General features: G+C 37.5%; 1 protein-coding gene across 5 annotated transcripts in view; it reads right to left on the bottom strand.

Moving 5' to 3' along the window:
- The window catches only part of LOC131164732 (DExH-box ATP-dependent RNA helicase DExH7, chloroplastic), a 162,191-nt gene that overhangs the window by 28,798 nt on the left and 109,725 nt on the right, over nucleotides 1–23,668 (bottom strand). For 4 of the 5 annotated variants that reach the window (XM_058122161.1, XM_058122163.1, XM_058122162.1 and 1 more), the window contains 3 exons: nucleotides 19,085–19,154; nucleotides 11,075–11,170; nucleotides 4,583–4,795 (listed from right to left, as the gene is read on the bottom strand). In XM_058122161.1, coding sequence (XP_057978144.1) covers nucleotides 4,583–4,795; nucleotides 11,075–11,170; nucleotides 19,085–19,154 — 379 coding nt within the window. The remainder of the gene's footprint in view (nucleotides 1–4,582; nucleotides 4,796–11,074; nucleotides 11,171–19,084; nucleotides 19,155–23,668) is intronic. The other variant, XM_058122164.1, reaches the window with a different exon arrangement.

Below are 23,668 nucleotides of genomic sequence, written 5' to 3'. Positions count from 1 at the left end.
CATAAGCTATATTCGATCATGTGTGAGACAGATAAATGAGTCTTCCTACCAGGCATTGGTACATTTATTTATCTAGTGCAGCATCCTCCTTCGCCTTTCCAAGTCAAGGTTAGGATCTATTAGTATATGTTGGTTTGCACGCTATCTTGCCGGTTTCGTTGAGGAGATCCGTAACATACTTTTACTGAGATATTAAAATGCTCTGTCTAGAGTGAACCACCTCGATCCCAAGAAAATATTTCGGCCTCCCTAACGCCTTGATCTTGATCTCAAACTCCTTAGCCAAACACTAACTAAAAAACTGTCGCTCCTTATCATCATCCCCTGTCACTATTATATCATCGACATATACCAAGAGGGTTGTGACTCCCCTTGAAGGTGAGTGTTTAATGAACAATGTATGATCTCCCTAGCTCTGTCTATATCCCATGGCCATCATAACTCTTGCAAACCTTCCAAACCATACTCGTGACGATTGTTTAAGACCGTACAAGGCTTTATTCAGTTTGCACACAATATGAGCAGCCAAATTATCCCATAACCTGGCGGGACTTCCATATAAATTTCTTCCTCTAGCTCTCTATGCAAAAATGCATTCTTGAAATCAAACTGCTAGAGACAACAAGATTCTAACAGTCTTCATCTTTGCAACTAGAGCAAAAGTCTATAGGTAGTCAATTCCATAGATTTGAGAATAACCTTTGGCCACTAACCTTGCCTGGTATCTCTCTATTGATCCATCTGCTCTATACTTCACAATGTAAACCCAATTACACCCCACGGGTTTCTTTCTTGCTGGCAATTTCATCAACTCCCAGGTTTTGTTTTTTTCCCAACGCCTCCATCTTCATATTCATAGCTTGTTTCCATTTCTCATTGGATAAAGCCTTGAATAAGGTGGTAGGGATGACAATGGTGTTTAAGCTAACAAGGAAGGATGGTGGCGAAAAATTTTTGAAGGACAAGAAATGTGAGAGAGTATATAAAGGTTGTTTTGTGCACTCTCTAGTTCCTTTTCTAAAAGCAATGGGAAGATCTTGGTCATTAACTTGAGGTTTGGTTTCAGCTTGCAAAAAAGGGTTAGAAATGGTTACCTCATTCTCAGGTTCCAAGTTGGAGTCTCGGACTTGCATAGATTCAGGGACAGCCGCCTTCCTCCTTGAAAACACTATGCCAAATCTCACATTCTCAAGAGCAGAATCAGTTTTTTTCTGGGGACATTCGGGCACAGGTTTGGACATACGATTTGGCACAAGCTCCGACACGGACTCAAACACAAGATTTGGCACAGGGGTATAAGAAATTGGTTTAGATACGGGAAGTGACAGCAGATCAAGTAAAACATCCCTATCCTCCCTATCCATATCTTCCATTATTGAACTCCCCCTCTGAAGATAAGGAATGGTGAAATAGGACTCTTGTTCATTGAAAGTAACATCCACTGAGACTTAGAAATTCTTAGATGGACGATGATAACATTTATACCTGATTTGAGTCGAAGAATAACCCACAAAGACACATTTTAATGCCCTCGGATCTAGCTTTCCCCTACTTTGACAATGAATATGAACAAATAACACGCACCCGAATATCCTAAGAACAAGATTATTTGTAATGTGTAGGTAAGGATAGTATGTTGAGAGCATTTCCACTAGACTTTTGAATCCCAAGAGTCTAGAAGGCAAACGATTTATAAGATGAGCGGCTGTAAGAACTGCTTCTCCCTAAAAGAATTTAGGCACATTTTTCTGGAACATGAAAGCTCGGGTTGACTCAAGAAGGTGACCATTTTTCCTTTCTGCTATACCGTTTTTCTATGGAGTATTGACACAAGATGACTCGTGTACTATCTCTTCCTTCTAAAAGTATGGAGTCAGGACTTGATTGAAATAATCCCTAGCATTATCCGATCTAAACCTTTTGATATCGACCCCAAATTAATTTAAACCATAAAACAAAAATTTGGGAGAACAGTACTGACACCGGATTTATGTTTGAGCATGAAAAGCCAAGTAACACGAGTACAATCATCAATGAATGAAACAAACCATCATGCCCCGGAAACATTAGGAATATTAGAAGGACCCCAAATATCACCGTGAATGAGATAAAAAAGGAATAGAACTTCTTTTATTACTAACTGGAAAAGATACACGTTTGTGTTTAGCAAGTTCACACACTTCACAATGAAAATTCTCAACATTTAAACCTTTAAATAAAGAAGGAAACATACTTTTAATGACTCTAAATGACGGACGTCCAAGTTGGCAAGGGTGAAGCAAAACTTTCTCTTTATTGGACGAAAAATGCTCAGAAACAAAAGAGTGAGATAATTTGCCATTGGTAATGCTTGACTGACTCGGTGCTTCGAGGTAGTAGAGTCCATCCCGTTCTCTAGCATGTCCAATCATCCTCTCTGAATCCTCATCCTAAAATACACAACAACTATGATGAAAAACCACATTGCAACATAAATCTTGAGTGAGTTTTTGAATAGAGACAAGGTTTGTGGATAATCTAGGAACATGGAGAAGATTTTTTAAAATTAGTGATGGACCTATTTTGACATCTCCTACACCCTGCTACAGTGGTCAAGGAACCATCGGCTGTGGCTATTTTCCTATTGCTTGGGCATGGCAAATATGTGAAAAAACCATTCGGTGAGCGGGTCATATGGTCAGTAGCTCCTGAGTCCATAACCCAGGAGCCGGCAAAGGTATCACCCGAGACATTCAATCCAATAGAGGTAGGAAACTCACCTAAATATACCAATGAGCAAGTACCCAAAGGTTTGTCGAGATTGCCAATAAGAGATCTCACCCTCTCGACCTTTTGGTTGAGACCGCCTAACTCCTATGGTGCTGCTTCATTTTGCTGTACCGCAGCAACATGAGCTTGACCATTGTTCCTTGGCTGCTCTCCTTTCTGTCCCCACTCTCGGCTTGGAGGTTTTCCATGACATTTCCAACATTGTTCACGAGTATGGCGTGCCTTCTTACAATAAGTGCACCACAAGTTGTCCTTGTCATCACGATTCTATGCCTTTGGCTGACCAGGTCTCCCATTTTCAAAAACTAGTGCTCATTCCACATTTGTGACTGAATTTTTGCCACCACTAGCCACCATAGTTGAGCTGTCCGTGTTCTGTGGTTCAAGCATCAGACCTCTTCTTTTTTCCTCGCCTTGGATCAGTGCCACCACCTCATTAAACACGGAACTTCTTGCTTGCCGAGAATTTGAATCCTCACTGGATCAAATTCTGGATTAAGTCCAACAAGAAAATCAAAGAATCTATCTTGCTCGATGAAATCCTTTAGTACAATGGCATCTTCAAGACACTTGGTTTTTATCGCTTTTTAATGATCAAGTTCTTGCCACAAAGATTTCGATTCGTTGGCATATTCAGTAACAGATTTATACCCTTGTTTTGCTGCAATCGTCTTCACCTTCACCTCATATACTTGAGCCGCATCTATAGATTTTGAGTATGTCTGCTGAATCGCATCCCAAATATCCTTGGTTGTAGCCAAGAACATACATGAATCACTAATATCAGAAATCGTAGAATTCCACAGCCACGCCATAATCATGGAATCTTCTTCATCCCATGCTTCAAAACAAGGATCTCCTGGTTTCGGCCTCGTACCCATGAGATGGCTGATCTATCCTGTTCCCTTCAACACGGTGCGGACAAGTTGAGACCATTTGAGATAGTTTTTTCCATTCGGCCTATATGCTGCCTGGATATTTTGCAATTCCCTGGGTTGTTGGGATCGAACAATCTCCTCTAATTGTGCTGTAGCAGTCATCTCTGGAACCTCCGACATTCTTCACGAACAATGATCTCTTGGCGATTAAGGCCGATCACCCGAAATGGAAACCACCAGCAATGAAGACTGGCAAAGGTAGAAATAATAACGGAAACTGCAATAAGAAATTTCAGCAATGAAGGCTGAACATAAAAAGTGCAAAAATACTCTGTTTTTGAACTAAAAAACAGGGTAAAACACGGTACAAAGAAGCAGCAGTATGGTCTCGGCAATGAAGGCCTGTGTGAAGAGGCTTTTAATCCCAGAAAAGAGCTTTAGGCTCTGATACCATGACACAAACTGAAAGACACAAACTGAGAAACACTTCGTGGAAGAATTTTCTTCATACTTTTGAATAATACACAAAACGTTAGCTATATACATCAACCCTAGCAGTAGAAAAGGAAAATTAACTAGGTTATATCAGATCCCATGATTTATGGGATATTCTAACAGAATAGAAAACTAACCAAATCAGCCTAATTCTAGGATTACAGGCTGTTGCAAAATTTTTCCTAAAATAGCTAACTATACACGTATAGAATACAAGTCATTAAACACGTTTTCCCACATGTATATTGACAATCATGCAGAAACAAAATATTTGTGGGTGGGATGGGGTGGAAGTGGACAGCCCCCGCAAAAGTTACAGAACAAAACATTAATAAGGAAACAACATGTTAAAATATAGTCATAATACAAGTTGTGTGTCTGAACAATAACATAGTAAGCCACAATGTTTGATAGGATAATGCAGCTAAAAGAGTGCAAACCTTTTCAAGGAAGGCAAGAAATGGGTATCGAAAGGATTTTAAGTTACTATTGATAGAAGAAGGATGTATATGAACTTCTCTTCTTCCATCATACCATGCTGGGCAACCCTTTGTTGCAGGAGAAGCAGATTGTTTGAGGCCACCAAGAGCTGCTCCAGTAATTCCCTCTTCAGTAGCTGCCAGATTGGGATATAAGCCGGCACATAATATTGCCTGTAATGTACCTTGAACATTTATTTGTATATAAATGCAAAAATTTACAAAACTCAAATTGAAAGTCAGTTTTAGATGAAGGTTCTCAATTCTCACAATTGTGCATACACCAACACTTTTAGCACTTGAACGTCTCAATGTAAAAACAAATGAGGAACAAAAGACTTCACATAAGACCAAATGTATCCAGTACACAATGCTAGGTATCTATACTGTACATCATGCCATTTTAATCACATTGTAACTGTCTATGCTCAGAGATAAAGCATAATATAACATGCATGGAGATGATAAAATAATGAATAATAGTAAATTTATTAGAACTATCCAAGGTAAGCCATATTAGTAAATTTATCATGTGTATTGTAGTAGATTTTTTCTAGTGAACTTTTTTTTTTTTAAATTTTCTTCTCCAAATCTGGATGAGACTGAGGCCTCTGGCTCCTTTTCTGAAGACTTTTTGTTGCGCCCCTATCTCTAAGGGGCGGTGGTGGAAGCCCCTCCAAGATCCCCAGTAAACTCAGGCTCCGCGCCGGCGCCGGGGGGGGGGGGTTGGTGGGTGGGTGGGCTTTGCCTTCATTTCTTGAAGAGCACGAGGTCCCCTCTTCATCAATAGAAAGGAATGCCAAAAAAAATGTTGTGAATTCTCCCCTAGAATCCAAGAATATATAGCGGTACGTGAGTTGGGGGCGGCTTTCTTGTGGTAGTAATTGCGAACTCATTCCTTTTTAGGAGGCCCTGTTCCTGCGGCTGAGAAGCTTCAAGCTCCGCCCATATTAATTATATCCATGCACTTAACCTTATAAATGGAAATTTTATCAGAGTAGTAGTAGTTAATTGTAAATTAAGCATGATATAACATTTCTTTTCCAGATCTAGTGGACCAGAGAAGGTTCTTAGGAAGTTGGACGGGTGCAGCGATGCTTTCTTAATATATAGAAAGTTAGATTAGTCAGAGTTATGTTTGTCTTTCTTTTACTCCATTATTATTTGTGTTTATTTAGGCTTCCAGTGCAAGTAGCTCTAGTCAAGGTTAAATTATAACTCACAATGGTAAAGGTGTTAAATGAATAAGACAAAACGTAAAATAAGGGCATTATTTGTTTTGAGTCTTTGAGATAAGCTACTGTTGAATAATTTGGTAAAATGGAAGACCTAAGCTCAATCACATGTCTCTCCCTATATTTATATTATATGTCAAGTACAATATGAATGACCATAATACCCTTACTAACTTATTACAAACCAAACTCTAATGGTTAATAATAATGATAAATGACTAAATAACAAATAATGTTTCCCCTTAAGCTGGAGCAAATATATCATATGCTCCTAGTTTGTTACAAATAATTTTCACATGAGCACCTACCAAGGCTTCAGTGAACAAATCAGCAAGCTGAAACTCAGATTTCACATGAGTGGTTGTAATGAGCTTCTGTACAAGTTTCTCTCAAATTAAATGACAATCAACTTCAATGTGCTTTGCTTACTCATGGAAGACACGGTTGGAGGCAATATGAATAGTAGCTCGATTATCACACATCAACTCCATAGGTTGAGAATGTGGAAAACCTATTTCTTTCAACTTGTTCTTCAGCCAAACAAGTTCATATGTATTGTGCACCAGAGCCCTATATTCTAACACAGCATTTGACCTAGTCACCACAGTTTGTTTCTCACTTTTCCCAAACACCAAATTACCACAGGCAAAAATACAATGCCCAGTTTTGGATCTTCGGTCGGAAGGTGACTCGGCCAAATGTGGACCTGTATATCCTTGAATATGAGTGTGACCTTGATCTTGATATAAAAGACCTCTCCCCGATGCACCTTTGAGATATCTCAAAATGCGAATTACTGCATCCCAACGACTTGTTCTCGGGGAATCGAGAAACTGACCCACAACACTTGTTGCGGAGGATATATCTGGTCAGGTGACTGTGAGATAATTTAACTTTCCAACAAGTCTCCTATACCGACCTGGGTCAAACAAAAAAATCACCCATATCTCGCAAACTTACTATTGGGATCCATGGGTGTATATTGGGTTTGGATCCCAACAAACCCGTTTCATTTGAAAGATCAAGAACATACTTTCTTTGTGACAATACAGTTCTTGTACGAGATCTCGCTACTTCTATACCCAAAATAACTTCAATGGTCCAAATTCCTTGGTCTGAAACTTACTTTGTACGACAAACTTTAGGCCTTGGATGCCTCGATCATCATCACCAATGATCACAATGTCATCCACATACACAATAAGCAAAATCCTACTAGATGGAGTATGACGATAAAAAATAGAATGATCTACTGCACACTGATGAAGGCCAAACTCAAGCACTGCAACACTAAAATGACCAAACCATGCCCTTGGAGATTGTTTTAATCCATACAATGATTTCAAAAGTCGACATACTGAGTCTAACTCCCTCTGAGCAACAAACACAGGTGGTTGCTCCATATATACCTCCTTATGAAGATCACCATGTAGGAAAACATTCTTCACATCTAACTGATGTAGACGTCAATGACAAGTGGTAGCTAAAGAAATGAAAACGTAGTGAGGCAAGTTTAGCGACCGGAGGGAATGTGTCTGAATAATCCAAACCATACACCTGAGTATGTCCCTTAGAAACAAGGCGGTCCGTCAAATGAGCCACAAAACCATCAAGATTGACTTTCACAGTGTACACCCAGTAACAACCAACCACAAACTTATCAAGAGGAAGAGGTACCAAATCCTAAGTATCATTATCATGTAGTGCACGCATCCCTTCAACCATTGTTATCCTCCACTCAAAATGGGATAGGGCTTCAGAAATAGATTTTGCAAGAGAACCAAAAGATAAACTACTAACAAAAGAGTTATAAGAGGGTGACAAGAAATCATAACAAACAAAATTAGAGATTGGTTGTTAGGTACAAGTGCATTTACCTTTTCAAACAACTATAAGAGGATTAACATCATAGGAAATAAGATCATCCGACGAAGGAACTAGAGGCACAGCAGTAGAAGCTGAAGGAGGCAATTTCCCCCATGAGTCGCCGTGTGTATACTTGCAAATTTGGATGATCTAACTGACGAGAAGGACTCAAATTGGATGATGATATAGGAGGATTGGGCAAAGATACTATGTTTGGATCTGAAAGGCAAGGCAGAGGAAGAGACTCATTAAGGTCAACAGAACTTAAGGAATCGAAGTAGTATGGTGTAGACTCAAAGAAGGTGACATTAGCAGAGACAAAAAATTGATGTAAAGTAGCACTATAACATCGATATCCTTTTTGAGTATAAGAATAGGCCAAACAAATACATTTGATAGCACGAGGATCCAACTTATCCATTCGTGGAGTTAATTGATGGACAAAGGGCACACAACTAAATATACAAGGAGGAAGGGAGAACAGAGGAGCATTAGGGAAAATAATTGAATATGGGATTTTGCCGCCAAGGACATAGATTGACATTTTATTGAGGGAGCAAGCTGTGAGCACAGCATCAATCCAAAAAACTTTGGGAACATTCATTTGATACAATAGGGTACAAGTGACTTCAAGAATACGTCTTTTTTTCCGCTCTACAAATCCATTTTGTTGAGTGTGGGCACAAGAGGATTGATGGATCATACCAGAGCTAGTCCAATAAGTGTTGAATTGGCTACTGAAGTACTCCTTAGCATTATCACTAGGAAGTATCCTGATTAGCATATCAAATAAAATTCCTTATTTGGACACAAAAGATATCAAACTCCTCGGAATGATCTTTCATTAACTATAACCCAGACATCCTAGAGTAGTCATCAAAAAATGCAACAAAGTACCGAAACCCCAACTTTGATGTGACGCGACTAGGACCCCAAATATCGGAATGAACTAGCACGAAGGGACTAACCACTCGTTTGTCGACCCAAGAAGCAAAGGGAACACGATGATGCTTGCCCAATTGACAAGACTCACACTCAAGATTAGACACATAATGTAGGAGCCAACTATTTCAACTTGTCCAAGGACGAATGACCAAAGCGACAATGTATTTGAAGTGGTGTAGCTGCGACTGTGCAAGCAATGGGTAGAGAAGGCGACTCAAAGTAGTAAAGTCCACGAGCCTCACGTCCTGTGGAAATTGTCTTCCTCGTCCTCAAATCCTCAATAAACACAAAAAATCAAGAAAGAACGTGACAAAACAATTTAGTGACTTTGTAAGCTTATTAACTAACATGAGATTGAAAAGCGATTTAGGAATGCATAAAGCAAAAGAAAGAGAGATGGAAGGAGTAGGATTTACTTTTCCTATCCTCTTAACAGAAATAGTGGAGCCATCACCAAGGGTAACTTGAGGTAGATTTTTAGGACACTGGAGATTAGAAAAGATGTTGGTTGCACTTATTATATGGTCAGTGACAGCAGAATAGACAACGCAAGGACTAGGGAGAGTATTAAATGACATACTGACTGTAGGATTACCCAACTGGGCAAAAGACGCAATGTGAGAAGATGCTTATTAAGATGATTGATATTGTAGAAACCTTGAATACTCCTCTAATATAGCCACAGTATGCAGTTCACTCAAACAAGTGATTAGTGAAGGAACCATACTTTTGGCATTTGCAAACTCCATCCCAACATTCGAAAACTCAGACCAATGACCATAAGATTAATTGTTGGAACAATCGGAACAACCACAAGCAAGGTAACCAACCCTGACCAAGTCACAAATAAATCAGTAAATGACTGCCACAGCACCAAGAAACTCAAACACAGCCCCAAGAAAGCAACTCACAGCATTGCAACAATTGGAGAAGTGAACCACTGAAACTACCATGGAGAAATCACCAACTAGCTTATATTAACACTGCCATAGCCTCACAAAAACAGCTTATGAGCACTGTCACTGCTCCAAGAAAGTCACCAATGACTGTTACTAACACCGAACAACAATTGACGAATTACCACAAGTGCAATGGTTAAACAAAGATTAGATCTTTGAGCAAAACATATGTCCAACAGCTTGGTATTTTAATAAATGGAAGGAATTAGATCAATGAATCAAAAAACAAAGCAAATCCCACTGTTTCAGACCCAACTACGATAGCTTGTATTGTGCACATTGAGTGGGTAACCATCATGCAAATACTAGTGCATGGTTTATTCTTAAATAGAGTAATGCCTTTGAGAAAATTGGGTTAGTGTGTAAGATCTCTTCGAGTGCTAAACTACGATTAGCAAGAAAGCTCGTTAAGGGAGGGTGAGCGTTCATTAATTTTTCTATGATTCACTAGCTTTTGTAAATGCGTTTAGCCTACTTACATCCCTTGCTAATCACATGTTGCCCACGAAGGTGTAATAAAATAAATTGATTTACTTTACAGTTTACCACTTGATTTTGCATTTACTTTATGTTTGCTCACCACTTAACACACTTTCTATTAAATGTTTGTAAATTTGTTCATGTGAAGAATCCATGGTTTACTTTCAATTGACTAGTTAGCTTGTGCTGCAACTGGTTATGCCCTTCACATAGTGTGAGTTTGGCTTGTGAAACATACTCATTTCTCAGTTCTACAAGAAATTTTGATTTTTGTTTTGTTACTTTTTTGTATCATTCATTCTTTTACTGAATAAAGAGGATTTTGGTTTAAAAAATAGGTTCATTGTATGTCTTGTAATGTTAATTACAAAAATTGATCACAATATGAATCCAAGAATGATAAAAATAGGCACAACTATGTTTATATGTTCTAGACAACCAAGAAATCTCTATATAAGATAGATGAGAAATGTAAAGGGCAGTGAGGTTTCAATTTTTATGGGATGAGCATGCGGAAATATTATAGGTAATGTGATATGCATATATAGCAAGGGTATTTTAAAAAGCTCAGCATACAAATAGTCAATGTAAAAAAGTATTTTAAGTTTGCTTAATATATCCACATTTCTACACAGTATGCCAGTATAGCGTAGAAGCATATATTGTTCAGACTTAATGCCCAATAAGTCATGTTAGTTGTGAGAAAGCACAAAGATCTTACTTTATACCTTCAAAGATTACCTAATTCGAGAAACTATAATGTATAAATACATTGAAGTTTGACTTGGAATTCCAAAAACCAATGCCATTGAGAGGCATAAGTAATTCTAGTAATAAGAATTCTGGAATGAAATAAGGATTAACAGAGTACTTAAGCATACCTAATTGAAAGCTAGCATTTTATCGATTAAAGAGCATAATTTGACATATCAAGTGCATTACATTAAAAAACCCAATGTTGGTACTACCTTAACAATTGAAGAATGATCCGAATACAAATTGAATGGTTGCGATTTATCTGAAAACCAAGAGTCAAGAGTCTCTTTCCTTTTCTTCTCCTCAATCTGAATCAAATAGATTACATTCTTGTTAAATACCTGAGGAATTTGTAAAGCAAAAGTTTTTGGCCACATGAAGAAAGGAATCCAGGAAGTAATATAATAACATTCAGAAAAAATACTTTTCACTGCAGAGAAAACCAATATTGAAATAGTAACTGAAGATGTTCATAGAGACCAAACACTGAATATGATGACAAACACAGTGTAGCATCTTATTAAAATCTATACTGAACTTTTACCAAAAGGAATCTTCAAATGAAAGCCTTTAGTAGTTACCCAACTCACAAGCAAAAAATTATTTTCAGTGGAATTTGTAGAGGCGCATACATGCACATCTACAAACTGGATAACACATAAGCAGATATATATTGAGCAATAATTTAGACTCTGCAATTTAACACACTTGATATACACATACACACTTGATAACAGATGTGCAAACTAAATGCAAAACAAACCAAAAAAGGTTTATTTGATCAGAAGTCTGTTAATCTAATTGCCTTGACACATATAAGATGGGGCTACAAGAAAATTAATTGTAAGCACAGTAAATGAAACCAAAGCTTCAAGAACTAGGAAAAGCATGCTAACTACCCCTCTGAGGGGATTAAAAAACTTACTAGAAACATTAAGGGAGTAATTCAGCATTCTAAACGACAATAACATTATTAATTGCAAAACATGTACCAGGCAGACAAGAAAAATATAGACGGCGAAATACTGTCAAACAAAAAACAGTATGTGTCTGTGTGTGTGTGTGTGTAGTACAAGGATGAATGAGTGGTTGATACCAGAGTTTCATAAGGATGGGAAAAAATTCAGTGAAGGTTGATGCAGCAGGAAATCATAGTTAAAATACGACACATACGTTCAAATACATATTAATCCTGGATGTGCAACAAATTTATCTAGATTAGATAACAGAAAATCAAAGTTTCATGATTGAGCATATCATACCATTGCTTTCCTGGTTCAAGGATGGCATAATTAACTGAAGATTGTAATGCTTTGACATGTACTTGCAGTTGTGATATAAACTAGCTTGCAATCGTACAATCATTTTTTAAAGGTCTATACAACGTTAACAGTGGAGGACTATCTGCCTCTCTTAAAGTCAACATTTAAGCTTCTTTTGCTCCCATAGCTTTGTGGCACGTTTGAAACAATTTTATATGGTTTGGGGCAATTCATTCTAGCATATCTGCCTCTAACAAAGTAAAATCTAGAGGTAGAATGGGAAGGAAGCTGTCGTTTACTTCCCCTAAAATAACACTTAATATAAGTAGAATAGAATAACAGCATATCTATTATTTTACTTGTAGCTATTGACAAATAAACTGCTTATAATTAGATTACCACATGAATTTGGGCAAAATGAAACGCTCATCTGAAATATATTATGGACAGTATTTATCCATCAGGATATTTTTAACTTATTATCAAAATCTTGTTAATTAACAACGGATGAACAATTCACAACATTGGTTGGGTTTAGAATCATCACTCATAGCTAGGAGCTTGCAGGAATTAGGGGGTAGTGGGACTGCGCTGCATCATACTGCAAGTTGGGCTCAAGCAACACCTATTGGTGGGGATGTAGGACCACTCCATGTCATTCAGATTCCAATTTAGATTCTGACAATGAAGTAGGAATAGGAAATCATTGCCTCATGGTTATTGAGGGAAAAGATGAGGTATGCAATTCATCTCATGATAAAAAAAACCTAGTATGAAGATTCATATAATGCTTTAAAAGAGATGCATGATTATCTTGAGTACATTGGCCTAGGTATAAGGAGTTTAAAATGAAAAACAATCTTTCGTCACATGTGAGATTTTGAAATAGGAAAATGAAGAAGATTGTGTAATGTTCTCCTAATAATGATTTAAAATATTGGAAACTTGTCTGGAAGTTAAACTACCTCTCAGTCACATGATCACACACCTTTTGCAACAATTGTCGTGAGCCAATTCCCAGACTCTCCACAAACAAACCACTAAAATCCTGTTATTAATAATTTGCCATACCTCAAAGGTGCAGTGGGAATAGGCTTCTTGTATCAAGATTGAGTCATACTCATATTCAAGGTTATGCAGGTGTACCTAAGTGTTGAGTCATATTAGAGCTCCATGGAACACATTACATTTGAATGGGTTTGGCTGAAGAACTAGTGGGAAGAACTTGGGTTTCCACAGCCTTGCCTTCAATTCAATCTTCCACAGGAGAATGAAGCATAGTGAAGTTAGGCTTTCATTTAGTTTGTGAAGAATTTTTGTAGAAGCTTGTTGAAACCACTCAAGTGAAATTCTAACACCAACTTGATGATCTATTCCCTAATGGTTTAGGGGGTGCTCAGGTTAAATCAAGTTGTAACAACCCAAGAGCATATGATATCTGTGATCTAGCTTGTGAGGGAGTGCCATTGGTTATTTAGTATTATTACTTTACAGTAAGGGTATTATGGTCATTATGATGTACTTGGGTATAATATAAATAGAGGAAACAATGTACTGCAGTCATTTGAATTTACACAATCCTGCCAACAAGACAAAAATAACTGAATTATGCACACAATGACAAAACAACTGTTCCAACACCAAAGACCTTAGCTACCACGAACAATCACTGAGGGCATGAAAGATTCACTAACAAAGTGCAGGCGATCCGTTTACAAACAAACAACCCAAAAAAGATGGAATTTTGGGCTAAACACATCAACCAACTCGACATCATGATCTGCAGGATGAATCTAGCCATTAAAAGTCAAATCAAAGCAAGAACATGAAGCCTCAAGCACTGATGCACGGGAACACGACTGCAATCATTTTTTAGGGATTCGTAGATGATCAATGTTTGTGAAGATGAGTTGTGTTGGTTTTCCAAAAAGTTAAAAGAATCTTGTTGTCCTGATCTGATCCAGCAATTTTTCGGTGACTGCTTGAGGTAGTTTGGTTCAATGGAGATGAGTACTTTAGGGTTGGTGAAAGCACAGTAATAGGTCTCCATCTCTATTTATAATGTCTCATACACTCATAATAACCATGATAACTTGCTTACTTATGCTTGCTAACATACTGCAGTAACAATAAGAAATTTAAAAAAAAAATAAATAACGTAAGAGAACCCTATTCATTCCTCTTCCATATCAAATTATTAAACACTTCAGATTGGTTAATTCTCTTTGTACTTTTATCAACTTGCGCTTGCAGAAGTCCAACCCAACTTATGCTCAGAATCTGGACAAACACTTCCATCTCATCCATGAGACATTGGACAGCCAAATCCTCCTCACTAGTAGGGTAAATACAATCTTGATCAGGAACCAACCCACCATTTCCTCAGCCTACCACTTTCAGCATTATTATTAACTCTTTCACTCTCAAAACTAGGAATCCTTTCCAGTCCTTTAAGATCAACAATAGCAGACTTTTGCCATGTGACAATATTTTCCTTGGACACAGAAGATACCAATTCACAATCCAACTTTTCTTGAAATTCATCCCATAAAAGACCAGCATCAAATGCAAAATCACTATCAAAATCCTTCAACCACTTTGACCCATCTCCCCATTTCTTCTTCCCCAAGAATTTTTCACCACTAGCTCTTTCCCTAGACCCAATTCCAGTTGTGGAGCTTCCCACCAAAGAGAAGCCCCTATCATCATGCCATTTGAAAACTTTTGGATTGCAGACATAAGTTTCTCAAATATTTTACGTATCTCATGCCAACATGGTCCAGCCAAAAAACGTTGCTTCTCAATTTTATGAGATCCACTATTAACCTTTCACAATTGAACCTCAGCCTTCATCTCATCCTTTGCAGCCTGAGAACCTACACAATCTTTCATTGTCAAACAGAATCCCCATCGTTTACTAATCAAATAAAGTCTTCTACTTCCTATTTCAAATCATCTATACTGGAATTATTTTTTCCATCTCATTTCTAGAAATATGCTTCTTGCTATTGCTGATTTAAAACAACTGATCACCTCTTCCCTTTGGGTTAGCAACATGATGAATCTCAGACAAACTGACTCCATTAAGTTTATCCCATCTAATCCGTGGACCAATCCTGAGTTAATTAAACTAAGAACATTTTATAAACTGACCTTGTTGGTCAGCTAATCCATGGCCTTAAAATTGAGAGTTTAGCTTCCCAGGTTGATCTGGCCCATGAACCTGAACATATTTCTAAATGCAGCAGGAAGCTTCCTTTCCTCTATGCAAGCACAGCCAGACCCTAAAAACCACTATCAACTAGAATGCCTCTGCAAAGTGTCTTCACTGATCTCCCTTTAAACTCACAAGAACAAAGATGGAATACTATTTACCTGCAAAATCAAATGAAATTCAAGAAAACTTTCTACCTTTCATTGACGTGTACCACCTAATACCTATATTCTAAATTGCTTTTGACAAGAAAAATTATTTGGTTGAACAAAAATCGAGGAAATATTTTGACAAATCCATTGAGCAGCAAATGCCAAAACCCTCTGGCATCACTCATGCCAGGCACAAGGATCGAGAATGACAGAGGTGAGAGAGAAAATCCCTTAGGGTCCATTTGGAACTTGGAAAATATTAGGGAAGAGAAAGGAAAATTTGAAGGAACCAACTTTTTTCATCTTTGGGTATCAAGGAAAGTGAGAAAGAAAATAAAATATATAGCAAATTTCTGAACAAAATTTTGAATTTAGACATCATTACCATCTGATTTTCTTAATTTTAAAAGATATAAGAATAAATTTTTACTTTTAATAGTAATCAATATTGAGATAAAATATAATGGAAAATAAGTTTCTTATTTTCTTTTCCCTTTCCTTTCCTCAAACAAAATACTTTGTCCGGACATACCCTTAGATAAAAGCATTAAAATATTGTAACCTAGAGAAGCAAGAAATGGAGAACTGTGGCTTGGATGTAGCTTAAGTTGTTTACTTAGGAGCCTGTTCTCTTAGGATACCTATGTATATTGTTGGCCTTACAAGGCTTAACATCCTATTTTGATGTTAACAAACAAGTGGAACTTAACATATTTGATTGAGTGATGATATTTCATATCTCACATATGTAAAAGTAAGGTCAAGTACTTACAAGGATCAATTCAAGCTTATATTCCAAAGGAACATGATCATATGAACCTTAAAGAATACTTAAAGGCATGGATGATATATTAAAACTTGAAGATCATGAGAGCATGGATATTAAAGAGAACTCGATGAAAAGCTCCAAGTATCTTAAAGCTTGAAGATGAGAAGAAGACCAAAGCATGAAGACTTAAGTGTTTAAGAATGACAAATGGCTTAGAAGTCTTTATGTAAGTGCTTTAATATTTAAATATCTTTTGAAATATTGTTGCAACTCTTTAGGGGAAATACATGGACTTAGAGACCTATTTTAAAACCTCAGAAAATGTTTTATGAAAGACCAAAACAAGAGAGCAAAATTAAATTTGAAAACCAAAAATGAAAAATCAGAAAAATGACTGGTCAGCCGACTGACAGAAAACCTACAGCAAAGTTAACTGCCCAAACTCGATGAACTGAAAACACCCAGCCGACTGACCCATTTTGAAGTGTCTCACGCCAGCCGACTGACAATTTCCTGATTTTAATTTCTCGAAGACAGAAGAGTGTCAGCCGCCTGTCCAGCCGACTGACCTTGTGGAAATATACTACCCAATCGCCTGGTCAGCCGACTGACTCCACGAGATTTGATTTTTTAAACTCCAACAGAAAATTTCAAAAATTGGTTTTTCAATTATGAACGTTATAAAAACTTGGAGGACACTCCAAGTAAACTTGGGGAACAAGGAAACTAGTTCTAAGAAGCCCATAAATAGTACCTTAATCCCAAGAAATTTATACACAAGCAATCACACAACATACTTGCATCAAATCTTTCAATCTCTCTCAAAGTTTCATATTGCTCATACTCTTGCTGGAGGGAAATCTTCTGAATTGCTGCTGAAACACCAACCTAAGGTTCTCATACTGAGTTTTCTCAAATCACAAAGGAACCCTTGGTGAATTCTACACTTGAGCTTCAATTCTATTTCTTATTGGTATTTAAATTGTTAAAGTACCTAAAGCTGAAATTGTACTAATCTACTCTGTTTTTAGAGTGTTATTGTAAGCAGAAATTACTTCATATCTTTTGTAGTTCTTGGACGATTCAAGGTGTTCGGATCGTTGGCTAAGCGAGGGGATATCGCTTAGAGAGGTGCTGCTCTAGCCTAATTGAAAAAGTGACCGAATGAGGGTATATCGTCCGGAGAGGCGGGCTCTAGCCTACTGAAGAAGTGTGCAAACGGTGTTGTTCCGCCCGGCAAAGGACCTAGTTTTAGTGAATCCTTTGGTAGTTTGCCAAAGGCGAGGATGTAGGCTGGGTACAAGCCGAACCTCGTAAAAATCCCAATCTCACTCTTTCTTTCCCTTACTCTTTATTTTCGGCACATATAAATTGCATGGATGATTTAATTTTTAATCATATATACTACGTATATTTGGAAATCAAGTAAACTTAGTCTAATTTTGATTTGGGTTGTGGAAACCGAAAGGGAGTACGTTGGTTAAACCATACTTTGCGGAAACTGTAAGAGAGTACGTTAATTGGTTAACACCCACAGATAAATTAACTAAGAGTTTATTTGAATTTTGAATTTTGGGAAGAGTGTGAATGTTTTGTTGAAAATTACTTTGAGAAAACTAATTCATTATCAAAGGGTTGCATTAACCACAGGGCTGCATACAAACAAAAGCTGAAATCTTGTACCTTATATTTTGGTTTGGATATTTTGTTTGATTGGATAATTGGTTTGGTTGATTAATTGGTTACTTGATTGTTTGATTGGTTACTTGATTGTTTAAGCAATAGTGTTGTGGATTGTATAAAAAGAACTAAGTTCTTGTGTGATTGATAAATTAAACACACAAGTCAAGAATTGGTTAAAAGAAATAAAAGAGGTTAAGAAGTCTTAAAAGGAATTAAGAGAAATTTTTTTTTAAAATCCAATTCACCCCCCCCCCCCCTTTTGGGACTACATCTTAGTTTTCATATATGTATTGTGATTTGGCTACCATCTACATTGCCAGTAATCCTGCGTATCAGTAAAGCTCTAAATATACTGAGGTTGATTGTCCCTTTGTTAGACATGTTGTACTATGTAGTATTTAGACATTGCTTCAGTAAATTAATCTGGCCAGTTAGGTGTTACATTCACTAAACCTTTGTATTATATCACACTCATCCACACATGCAACCCAATTGCATGTAAGGGTAAAAAAATAATGAATACCAGCCATTATGGGAAATAAGAGAGTTTAATCAAAAGGATCGTACACACAGATGAAAAGAATTGGACCCATGTCCTTGTGGCGACCATGGTTCTACCATGTTAGATCACCACTTTATATAAAAGCTTAACCAATTAGGCAGTGGACCAACAATGTATATATCTAGTCAAGGTTTCGCTTGAGAATGTTATAACAGTCTGTTCCAAGCTAGGTATGGGTGATATGCATATTGTAGCTTGAGACTGATAATAGGGTAGGATATTGTAGCATCTTTGTTCTCAAGAATAATTTTATTGTTTACATGGTCCTATCATTTCCCTTGTGCCTCCTATGCTTCTCTATTTTCTTTCCTTGTGCTAGTTTGATTCCTTCAACATATTTATTTTTAGTTACTGCCCAGGGGATTCTCAATTTATTACCTTCACTGTGCCAAAACAAGCGTACAGATTATCTTTGTTAAAAGATATCAGAATAAATAGCTCCCCTTCTCCCTGTAAGTGTGTGCAGTACATACAACATTACTAAAATTCTTTGATACTGTACAGCACAAGAAAAAGTGCACATTAAAAATAAAATAATACTCACAAAATCATAAAAATTCATTCAATAGAAATAAAAAACCTGATTATTCTTTGGAAGATTGATGACTCCAATGTCTGCGAGCAGCATACCAAATTGTATTCTCATGTCTCTAAAACATCAGACCACAAAGTAAGAAAACTGGAAATATATAGTGAACTCAAAGAAAGCCTATTTGTAATAAACCTCAACATATTCCTTGACATACATCAAACTGAACTTTTTTATTACCTTTTCACAAGAGAATTTCATTAGAAAAGAGCAAATATACAGTAAGGACAATAAAAGGTCCTATTAAATAAAAAAACTAAAGAAAAGTGAAAAAAAAAACAATTGGACTAACAAAGCTCGCCAATCCCATTGTAGATCTAAAAAGCACTCTCCTTCCTAGCAGCCAGCGGCAAAAGATCAAAGTGAGGCCAAAAATGAATCTTATCCCATGAAAGGAGAAATCAACTTCTTCCTCAATCCTCATAAATATGTGCGCATTCTGTTCCATCCAAATTGCTCACATCACAGCCAAAACTGTACCATCTCCACAATGCAGAGGCATCTCTACAACTACCAAACCCTGAAAAGGATGTGGCCAACAAATCCTCCCCCGACTCAGGCAGACCCAATTCTCCAAATAGACCAATAACTTAATCCAAGTTCTCGAAGCTAAAGCATAATGCAAAGAGGGGAACTAACAAAACATAAAGAACACACATCTGCAGGTAAAGAAGAAGAAGAAGAAAGAGAGAGGGTGCTGTAGGAGAGAAATTAATGTGAAACTCAATTAATCATCTCCTTAATCTTACATCGTACACCTGTATTTATAGGCAACTAAGAAACTCAAAAGATCTAGCTATTAAAAAATTCAAAACAACCCCAAAACAATAAAAAATTACAAAATAACCCCAAAGTAATTAAAATTACTATATAAATAAATATCACTTAACTAATGGAAAATCCCTAATTTCTTAAATCTATGCGTTCATAGAACTGTTTCAAAGGCTGTAAAATCAATCCCTCTGTCATAATGCCTTTGCAGGTCTCCTACTCTGTATTAACTATTAAGAACAACGAACCAAATAAACACCTAGAATTTAGAGGGAACCTTAGCCTTCCAAATACTTCCAAAGAGCAGCAAGGAAATAAGCACTGGTGAAATTATCATAAAATAATTTGAAAGAATAAACACACAAAGAATCCAAAACCCACGACCAAACATCGCCACTTTTGAGAGGACGACAGGCCTTGAACAAAAGTAACAAAGGAGTGAGGCTCTCCACCTCCCCATCATTGAGAGTTCTATGAAAATGGAAATCCCAAGATGACAAAAACATCAGATATCAAAAATAAAGAAACAAAATCATTATTTCCTGCAGACAAATGATGGGTGAGAAATGGAGATGCACAATGCACTATTAATGGAGGACTGCCTACATCATTTCTGCTGCCTTTCAGCATACTTATTTTCGCAAATGTTTAGGAAACTATGCTTGTATTAGACTTTTGTTTGTGTTGTGCAACTTCCTGTTATGTTGGGCTTAATATGTAATTATGTTTTCTAGTTAGATGCAGGTGCAAGTACTTTGTGTGCTGCGTCACATTTGAAATTCAGAACTGCTTCCGAGTTTCCCTCTCTTTCTCTTGTGCAGCCCTCCCCCTCTGTTCTTCCTTCTTCTTTGCACTTCTCCCCTTTCTGTTTCTGTCTCTGATCTGTTCTATTTCCTGCCCATCTCCAATTTCCTTCTATTCTGCAGTTTCTGTCTTTTCCTCTCTTGTTCTTCCTTCCCCTCATTTTTCTATTTCTCTCCCTTAATTCTTTCTTTCTATTTCTCTCACTGTCCTACATCAATTTGGCACCAGAGAAAAAAGTTGATTCACTTTCAGTCTTCCTTGTTGCAGTCCGTAGCCGCTCTTCCATCACTTAACTGCCACAGTTGTTATCCCATAGCTGTATTGTACTCACTTCAATTGTTGCCAGCATTGCTTCAAATCAGAGAATTTCAATAATTTACATACAGCAATTCAAAAAAAATTGGAGGTCGGTAGCCATCAACCTGCAACTTTCAAGAAAATTACAGCTGTGGCCCTCGAATCTGAACACTAAATTCCGGACATCATTTCCCTGCACCTGCATTACCATCAAAAACAGACACCACCAAAAGGACTTACCCTGAATTTTCATTGCTGTCCAATCACCAGGAAGGCCCCACAGGCCACCAGGATATTTTCTAGCCACAAACCCCTTCAGTTTCCCACCTGGCCGGAGTAATTTTGACAAGCTGCCACCATTAACAAATTCAGTACTACTCAATCTACCATCACTTGGCAGCGCACATGCCCCACGTGTTGGTGACATTCGTATGAGAAACTGCAAGTCTCTTTGGCATCTTCTAAAATCGAGGGAAATTGGTTTCAGCCACGAGATTTTTGGCTGTTTCTACTTGTCGTTGGATTTGATTGCTTAAAGGAAGTGTATTTTTCTTGTGGGATTTTCAGTTCGTTTTTCAGAAGGTGTGAAAGGGCCAAAGTAGAGGGTTTGTAGATACTTGTTTATGCATTCCTGCACTCTTTTTAAGATTGCTTAGTTTGGGAATCACATGCGGGTGGGGTAGCCATTAGTTGGGAAGGGATAAAATCATTGCCTTAAATGAGGACAAGTTTTATTCTTCTTTTATGAGGACGATGCCGCTAAAATAGTGTCTCAGTGCTGTATATAGCCAAATCTAGGAAACAAAACACTTGCCCTTGAACCCCCCTTTTCATTGACACAAATACCTTGGGAGAGACCTAAGTATGGATCATGTTCTCAGACTCCATACAGTTGCCTAGAGAATGACTCCATATTTTTAGTTGTTGATAGGTTTCCAAGATGGCACATTTCATCCCATGTTATACAACTTCTAATGAATCTCATGTGGCAAAATTGTCCCAACTTCCGTAGTGTCTCAGGGATATCACGTTATAAATTACTTTTGCAAGACATTTTGGAAAATGTGTGAAACTTATTTTGGGGGTGGCGGGGGGAAGACAAAAACAAATTAATAAAGAAGTAAATACAAATAATAGTCAGACTGAAGTTGTGAATCGTAGTCTAGGTGATTTACTAAGGTGTTAGTGGGAGAGAAACAAGAAATTGAGAAATAGTGTCACCACTGTTGAGTGTGCGTGTAATAGTTCAGTTGATAGGTCCATGGGTACGAGTCCTTTCTTGTATTTGGTTACAAGCCCCATCCACCCATTGATTTTGTTGCTTTGCCACCAGATTCTTGTATTTTAGAGCCAGCTAAGGATTTCATTCTTCACCTCAGTAAGTTGCATGCTGAGGTTATATGAAAACTTGCTGCACCTGTGCACCCTAGGGCCGGAGAAATTAATGTAGGTGGTAGTGTCATGGTTCAAAGTAGACCTGCTCCCCAAAAATTCCTTTAAAAAGCTCCAAGCCATAGGCATGTCTCCATCTTTAAGAAACTTTGACCCAGGGCATACTTATGTGAATTGACTACTCACATCATCATTAGCCCAGCTTTTAAAGTGAATAATTTGACACCTTACCAAGACACATTTGAGCTTCCTGCTTTGTGCTCTAGTGATTGTTAAGTAATTGGGTAAAATGGAAGAGCTAAACTCAATGATAGGTCTCTCCCTCTATTTATAACATATGTAAATTTAATTGGAGTGACCATAATATCCTCACTAACTCAAATTTATTACTAACAAAACTCTAACGCACAATAATAATAATAATAATAATAATAATAATGCTAAAACACTAAATAACCATTAACACTCTCCCTCAAGCTATATATGCTCCTAGCTTGTTATAAATGAATTTCACATGAGCACCTCTCAAGGCTTTAGTGAACAAATCAGCAAGCTGAAACTCAGACTTCACATGAGCATTCATAATGAGCTTCTATAGAAGTTTCTCGTGAATAAAAGTGGCAATCAACTTCAATGTGCTTTGTCTGCTCATCAAAGACAGGATTGGAGGCAATATGAATAGCAGCTCGATTATCACACATCAACTCCATAGGCTGAGAATGTGGAAAACCTAGTTCTTTCAACATGTTCTTCAGCTAAAGCAATTCACGTGTAGTGTGCACCATAGCCCTATACTCTGACTTAGCACTTGACTTGGCAACCACAACTTGTTACTAATTTTCCAAGACACCAAATTACCACTGACAAAGATACAATACCCGGTTGTGGATCTTCGATTGGATGGTGATACAGTCCAATCTGCATCTATATATCCCTAAATATGAGTGTGACCGCGATCCTAATATAAGAGACCTCTCCCTCGTGCACCTTTGAGATATCTAAAAATACGAATTATAGCACGCCAGTGGCTTGTTCTTGGGCAATCGAAAAACAAACTCACAACACTTGTTAAGAAGGATATATCTGGTCGAGTGACAGTGAGATAATTCAACTTTCCAACAAGTCTTTGGTACCGACCTGGGTTAGGCAACAAATCACCCATATCTGGCATTAACTTACTATTGGGATCCGTGGGAGCATCAACAGGTTTGGATCCCAACAGCCACCTCTCACCTAAAAGATCAAGAACATATTTCCTCCATGACAAGATAGTTCCCGTACAAGATCTCGATACTTCTATACCCAAGAAGT

The sequence above is a fragment of the Malania oleifera genome, chromosome 9, assembly GCF_029873635.1.
Source record: "Malania oleifera isolate guangnan ecotype guangnan chromosome 9, ASM2987363v1, whole genome shotgun sequence".
In the NCBI taxonomy this organism is placed as follows: domain Eukaryota; kingdom Viridiplantae; phylum Streptophyta; class Magnoliopsida; order Santalales; family Ximeniaceae; genus Malania; species Malania oleifera.
The sequence above is the reverse complement of the archived record's forward strand: the minus strand, read 5'-3'. Positions and strand labels throughout refer to the sequence as shown.